Source organism: Marmota flaviventris, chromosome 11 (genome assembly GCF_047511675.1).
Source record: "Marmota flaviventris isolate mMarFla1 chromosome 11, mMarFla1.hap1, whole genome shotgun sequence".
Classification (NCBI taxonomy): Eukaryota; Metazoa; Chordata; class Mammalia; order Rodentia; family Sciuridae; genus Marmota; species Marmota flaviventris.
In genome coordinates, this window is record NC_092508.1 from 906,998 (window position 1) to 914,299 (window position 7,302).

General features: G+C 65.5%; 1 protein-coding gene across 1 annotated transcript; it reads left to right on the top strand.

Moving 5' to 3' along the window:
* On the top strand, window positions 1-7,302 carry Mab21l4 (mab-21 like 4). The gene is made up of 5 exons (XM_027951710.2): window positions 1-487; window positions 3,284-3,509; window positions 4,985-5,138; window positions 5,841-6,197; window positions 6,862-7,302. Exons 1-5 carry the CDS (start codon window positions 1-3, stop codon window positions 6,952-6,954), a joined length of 1,317 nt encoding a protein of 438 aa, XP_027807511.2. The 3' UTR covers window positions 6,955-7,302.

Consider the following 7,302-nt stretch of genomic DNA (forward strand, 5'->3'; position numbering starts at 1 on the left):
ATGGCCGCGCAGGTGTCCCTGTGGCACCACTACCTGCATGCCATCCGCTCACGGGAAGCTCCCCGCGCCCAGGACTACCAGCGTGCGGAGAACACGCTGCTCGCGGTGCTGGAGCAGGTGCATGCCCTGGACCCCCGCTTCCTTGTGGACTACTCCCGAGACCTGCAGGCCTTCCAGTTCTCCCTGCGCTCCTCGGAGGACCCGCTGGACATGGAGGTGCCCCTGCAAGTGAACACGGAGGCCCTCTTGATCGAGGAGCTGGGGGCCCCGGAGCCGGGGGACGGCCCTGCCCTCTGCCGCCTGGGCGTCCCCAGGGAGGCAGTGGGCCTGGAGCAGTGGAGGACGGAGGACGTCTTCAGCACTTCTGAGGACGAGGGCAATGCAGAGTGCTGTGGCCACATCGTGCCTGGCAGGGTCCTGCGTGTCCTCAAGGCCCTGCTCGTGGCTGCCATTGTGCACTGCAGGCACCACAGCCTCATCCCGCCAGGTACGGCAGCCTGTGAGTATGGGCGTGCACGTGGTGTGCTCTCGAGGTGTGCCTGCCCACCGTGTGCACAGTGTGTGCACATGTGTGTGGTCCTCACGTCCAGGTGCACAAGGCGGCCACCATCCTCAGGGATCGCAGGCACACACACATGCACGTGCGGTCCCCATGATTGTCACCACTCGGTGGCCCTTCTGGCCCTGAGACCCTCTACACAAGCCTTCTGCCTTCCACGTGACTGGCTCTGGAGTGGTCTTGACCCGGGTTCCGTGGCAGTGCCTGTGAATGCCTGGAAGCCTCATGCCCAGCAGGTGCCACCAGGGTCCCAGCGTTCTGGGCTGTGGCTGCGGCCCATTGCGATGAGGACCGTCCGCTCTCCAGCCTCTGCTCACAGGCTGTGAGTGTGCAGGCTGTGAAGTGCGTGCACATCTGTGTACGTGCTTGTGCACACGTGAAACACGTGGGTGCACGTGGGCGCACACGTGCCCAGGTCTGTTTCCACTCAGGGCCGAGTGGCTAACTCATGTCATGGGACACAGCAGGCTTGAGGCTGGTGCTCGCAAAGGCACAAGTGGCCTGGCCTCAGGCCCCACTGGCGGGATCTGCTGTGGGCAGGAGCAGGGCTCCCCAGGCCTGGGCAGTGGGTTTCCATCAGCCGGGGGTGGGGGAGGACAGTGGCCCCTGAGGGACGGGGCCGTCATCCTGGGTCAGAGCAAGGACATCAGGCTGTCCGGGCAGGGCACTGGGGACTGAGACAGAATGTCCTGCTTTTGGGGGAGGGACAGTAGTGGCTGCCACCTCCCATGGATTTGCTGTCCACTTACCTCCCTGGTCTTCTGTCCTCACACACACTGTGAGGTCAGTGAGTGGGGTGGTCGACCCACCTCACAGGGCCCATCCAGGCTGCCCAGCCCGTGGAGACCTGGTCTGGCCACACATCTGGGTCCTCGGCCACTGGGCTGCCAGGACCCCCCTTTCCTCTGGGCTTCCTGCAGGTTAGGAAGGCCGTCCAGCACAGCCAGGCTGCAAGCTGGGCCGCAGGACCAACAAGCATCAAGAGGGAAGTTTCCAGGGGCAGCTCTACCCCAGACTGCCCAGTGGGTGTTCCCAGGCAAGGGACGGACCTCTGGGGTGACCAGAGACTATGATAAGGTGGCTGGCCTGCTGCTGCCCCTCTGCCTCCCGGAGCCTTCTCTGACTACAGGCAGAACTAGTAAGGTGGGGCTCTTTCCATCTTCTGTCCACACGGTGTTCCCAGCTGGTCAGGTCACCTGCAGGCCTAGTGCCCCCCGGGGGACAGCTCCCTGTTGGGTGGACGGGAGGCTCTGGGGCCATACCAGGGTGATCTAGCTTCGGGGCCCCTCCTCACACACGGGTCACCCCTGCCGAGAGTACAGCCATCCCTGTGGTGTCCGCTGCGGTGGGCTGGGCAGGGTGCAGGGGACAGCCAGGCATTGCTTCCTGTACCTTCCTTAAAAGGAAGGCCCACGGCCAGGTGGCAGAGTTCAGCCACCCCCACCCTGGAACCGGTGGGACCAGCCAGGGCTGTGTGGCCCATGGAGTGCAGGTGTGGCTGGCTGCCCTCCAAGCTGCCGTTTCACAGGCACAATGTGTGACTAAGGTATGACAAGAAGGCAGAGCTGCCCGAGGTGGCCCTGGTGGCTGCTGAGGGATGGGGCCACTTTCTGTTCCTTGCTGAGGGGGAACCTGAGGTCCACATGGGACGGAGTGGCCCAGCAAGTGCTCAGGTGCAGCGTGCAGGAAGGTGCTGAGGGTCCACAGGGGGAGGCCAGGCTCCTTCCCAGGGTGAGGTGGGACAGCTGCCCACTCACTGCAGGCCTTTCTCCAAGGATCTCATCCGGGGATTCCCTGTGGCACTTGCCTGGCTCCCAGCAGGTCTGTCATCCTGGCCCCTGACCCAGGCACTCTTGCTGGACAGTGCTGGGGAGGGGAAGGCAGACTGCCCAGCCTGGCCTGTGTTGGTCAGAGCCAGTGGTGCCCGTGCCCTCCGTACCCTGGGACACGCTCCCTCACTTTCTCTGGCATTGATTTGCTTTGGAGGGAGAAGGAGCAACTAAGGCCTTGGTGTCCCTTCCTCACTGCCTCCAGCCAAGGACTGGACTGTCACGTCCATCTGTCCTCCCTGGCCACAGGCTACATGGAAGGACGAACTGACCCCCAGGCACTGCTGGTGGCCTGGCAGCTGGGGCTGACCTCTGCAGAATTTTCAGGCTCAGAGTGGTGCAAAGTCCAGGAGGAGCGCAGGGCCCAAGAGTGACCACAGCTTTTCCTGAAGACTGCTGGGGTCCCTGGTCTGTCTGGTAGCCAGACGAGTCCTCAGAGGGGGGTGTCATGGCCACTAGCAAAGGGCTGCAGGCTCTGAGCTGCCCAGGGCCTGCACAGGGCCAGGGGGCTCAAGGGAGGCCTGCAGCACTGCAGAGCAGAGCCCAGCCTGCAGGGCCGGGGCAGTGCCAGGTCCACCACTGCTCCTGGGACGCTCTGAGGTGGGCCCTGGTCTCAGGCACGGGGCACAGCCCACAGGTCTGGGAGGGTGGTTGGCAGGCTTGGGCCACCAGCTGAGGGAGGTGCCTGGCAAGGCAGAGCCTGCAGTGAGCGGCACCACCGGCCCGAGAGTCACCAGGCCAGCCACGGCCGCACTGTGGTCTCGCGATGCAGGTGCTGCTACTTCATACTCGGCCGTGGTTCCTGCATGGACAGAGGCGTCCAGGGTGGAGTGTCCCAGCTGGAGGCGGGGCCAGGCCCGGGAGAGGGCAGCTGGCCCACAGTGGGTTGTTGCAGGTTCGCTGAACGCGGCCAGTCTGAGTGAGGAGCAGCTGCACCTGTCTCTGCTGGTGTCCAGCGGCTGGAGGAAGATCCGCTTTAACATCGTGCCTGTGGTGAGGAGGAAGCAAGGCGCGCCCACCCTGGAGAGGGTCCAGTTGATGCCCGGACTCCCTGAGGGCACCTTGAGAAGAATCCTGGGCCACGGGGTGGACCTGGTGCCCGCCAGCCCCCAGCACTGGAGGTAGGTGCCCTGGCTGGGTCTCTGGGTCTTGGAGAGCAGGCAGGAGGGGGTCTGCACCCGGGGGCCTCCCTCACCTGGGCAGGAGCGTCTGTGGGCCCTGCCTCACCCTGCGTGACCCTCCCAGGGGTTTTCTGCTTCACACGGAGGCTCCTGGGCGTGGGGGACACTCAGGACCCGGCGGGGCTCTCCTAGAGCAGGAGGCCCAAGGCCACATGAGGAGGTGCAGCTGTGTCCCCTCCTAGGAGGGAGGTGGCCAGCAGAGTCTGGCTGTGGTGAGAGACCTGTGTGTAGGAGGCGGTGTGGGATGGGCCCTCCGTGAGAGGGAGCGTCGCGGCTGCTGCGGGTCACAGCAGGGTCCTGTCACACCGGCAGTGGGCCTTGCTGGCACCTTCCCCCTGGCTGCCTTCCAGGTGGCTCCCGCCCCAGGTGTCTAGCTATAGGTGCCCCTGCCCCACCGGCCCAACCTCCACCAGCCCTCCTGGGGTCCTCCAGTCTCTGTCCCCAGGAGCCGGTGATCCCGGTGAGGCCCCTGCCTGTGAGTTGTGTCTGTGAGAGGGCAAGGGGGCAGAGGCTGAGACCTCTGAGGCCCTAACCCAGGGCCAGAAACCAAGTTCCATCCCATCTGACTGGCCCCCGCCTGCAGGAGATGTGATTTGGCCAGGGTGACGGCTCACACGACCGCAGGGGACATGTCTTACAGCCATCACAAGTGACAGGTGCAGAGCTGCTTGTGCTCTCCTGGGGGGTTCGGCAGGACTCCTGCAGGCACCCCCTCTCTGCCCCTCGTGCAGAGCAGGGCTGTGGCCAGGATTCCTGAGTGGCCCCTCGCCCCAGGGAGGTGAAGCCTGGGCTAAACAGAGTCATCTTCTGGGCATCTGGGAGAAAGGCCGTCCGGGTCCTAGTCCCCAGAGCCTCTGCTGCGGCAGGGGCCCCTGAGGATGGAGACTCCAGAGTGGAGGTTCGGCCCCTCGGTCGGGTCAGCGAGCACACAGTGAGCGCCCTGGGGTAGGATGCCCTGTACCGCGAACACTGAGGTGGGGGTCCCGGCCCACTGCTGTCTGCTGCCTGTCTGTGCGGGTGGGCTCAGGCTTCCTGAGTGGAACCCCAGGGGTGCTGGCCTGCCCCCTGCCCAGGAGTCCACTGTCACTGCTGCCCTACCTAGGCAGGACTGAGACCCTGTCCTGTCCCTCAAGGGGCCAGGAGGCTGGCCCACAGGCACCCACGTCACTCCTCACCCTGGCAGGGGAGTGCATGAAGACTGGGTGTCCACCATAAATGGCCCCTGGGTCAGTTCCTAAGAAAAGTGAGGGGCCAGCTAGGTCCCCATAGAACAGGCTGAAGCCCAGCTTGGCCACCGGCCGACTTAGGAGCCTCCAGTGTGGGCAGCCACAGAGGCCGGGCCGCTCCTTTCTGGTGATAAACTGAGAACCTGGAGCCGAGAGCAGCCCCGGCTGATGGAGTGGTCTGGCTTCCAGGACCTCCACTGGCTACCCCCTCAGCCAGCTGCTCAGTGGGCTGGGCTCCCTCCAGGGCCACCGCCTGGACAGCCTCAGCATCCTGGACCGGGTGAACCACGAGAGCTGGAGGGACGGTGGCCAGAGTCCTGGCCTGACCTTTGACCACCTGAAGGTAGGCGAGCCTCAGCCTTGACCAGGGAGCCAGGGCCAGGGCACCAGGCATGTCCCTTGTGCCAGCTCCCCCTGGTGGGCAGCCGGGGGGGGGCCTCCGTGTCTGGAGGACTCCGGTTCTGGGGGCGAGACCTGGCTCGTGGGGGCATGAGGGGTGAGGCTGCAGCCTGCTGTCTCCCGTGAGGCCAGCTGTGCCATTCCTGGGCTGTGGGGTCTCGGGGTCTCTGCCAGGGCAGCCCCCCCCCCCCCGAGTGTGCTGCAGGGATGAGGGACCTCTGCTTGGCTCGGGCGTTCAGGGAGAGGTCTTGACCTGTCCTCAGACCATGGCTCTGTCGAGGGTCTCCGTGTGACCTCAGGCCACTCTCTGCCCTCTCAGGCCTCTGCCTAAGGTTGGGGGGGACAACGACTGTTGATCCCCAGACTGAGCTGAGAGGTCATGGGGCTGGTGAAGGAGAGGGGCCTGAGGGCACAGCAATTCAGCTGAGCCACAGGCAGGGCCCAGGCAGGAGGGAGGGACACTGCTCCAGGGTGCACAGGGGGGCCCTCCGGGTTGGGCTGGGGGGCATGCACGGGGACTCGGGGGCGGGACCTTAGGGGAGCCCAGTGGGAAGAGGACTCCAGGAGGGGCCCAGGGGGTGGAGGAGCAGAGAGTGGGTGGGGTCCCAGGCAGCCCTCGGAGCAGCAGGTGGTGGCTGTGTGACAGATGGCGCTGCTGTGGGCCTCCGTGCTCTTCCCGGCGCCCGAGGACTGGGCAGAGCTGCAGGGGGCCGTGTACCGGGTCCTGGTGGTGCTGCTCTGCTGCCTGGCCACAAGGAACCTGCCACACCCACTGTGCCCCGGGCACAACTTGCTGCGTGGCTGCGGCCTGGACCTCAGCGCCATCTACCAGCGTGTGGAGCGCTTCGCCCGCCAGCCAGAGATGTCCCTGCGCATCCACGTCACCCACCTGGGCCGCCTCCCCCCGCCGCGCATCGACAACGGGGTCCAGGCGCTCCTACAGCTGCCTGCCAGTGACCCCACCTACTGGACCCCTGCCTACTTTGATGTCCTGCTGGATAAGGTGGGCACAGCTGGCTGAGGGGACCTCAGCCAGCCCAGAGTCACGTGAGGGTGGGGACAGAGCCTGGTCCAGCACCCTGGCTACACCCCCCAGGTCAGGAGCCCAGGGTGACTGGGTGAGGTCAGGCCTCTGGGCAGAGGGGAGGCATATGTGAGTGCTGGGGGTCCGTGTCCATGGAGCGTCCCTCAGCAGTGGCCCCCTGGCCCAGGCCACTCCCTGAGAAGCAGGGCAGCATTTCTGAGACTGCCCCATTTCCCACGGGTAGCCACTGCTCAGAGGCCCTGCCTGTTCTCATGAGTGTGGCCTTCCCTGTTGGGGGCCTGACTCCACCAGCTGCCCTCCACCCACAGAGCCCAGTCCCATCCCCTGCAAAGGCCAGCCCTGCACATCACCCAAGAGAAATATCACCCTCTTCCAGGACACGTGGGCCTCCTGGCTCCCCGGCCCCACCTCCTGCTGGCCAGGGGAGGACCTCAGTTCAGCCTCGGGGTTGGCAGGTGGGGTTGGTTGGTGACCAGAAGCCTCAGCCAGCACCTAGTGGTTGATGCCGAGTGTGAGGAGGAGGGCTCACGGGGTGAGGGAGGAGCCCGCGACAGGGCGAGCTGTGTTCTGGGCCCCGTGAGGCCCAGATTCTCCGTGACCCTCTCTCCCTGCCCATCTGCAGTTCCAGATCTTCAACATCCAGGATAAGGACCGCATCTCGGCCATGCAGGGCATCTTCCGGAAGACCAAGACCCTGGGCACTGAGCAGAGCTGAGCTGGGCCCCAGGCTCTGCCGCCCCACAGAGGCTCCTGGGACGTGTGCAGAGGCTGGACTTCCCCTTGAGGGGGGTGGTGGAGGGACTCTGCTCCCGGGCGTCCTCAGTCTGTCCAGGGGGCAGCTGTGATAGTCAGTGCCGGGCAGCACTGTGTCCCCCAGGCCAGGGGCCTAGGGTGGAGCTGCCCCAGGTGGCACCACCAGGAAGACCCAGTGTCTGCATGGGGACGTGTGGTGGCTCCTCCGTGCCTGACTGAAGGCGGCCCCTTGGTGGTGAGCACTGTGCCTGATCCCACGACACCCCGCACAGGAGGCCCCACTTTCTGTATCTCTAGGGGAAATACAGAG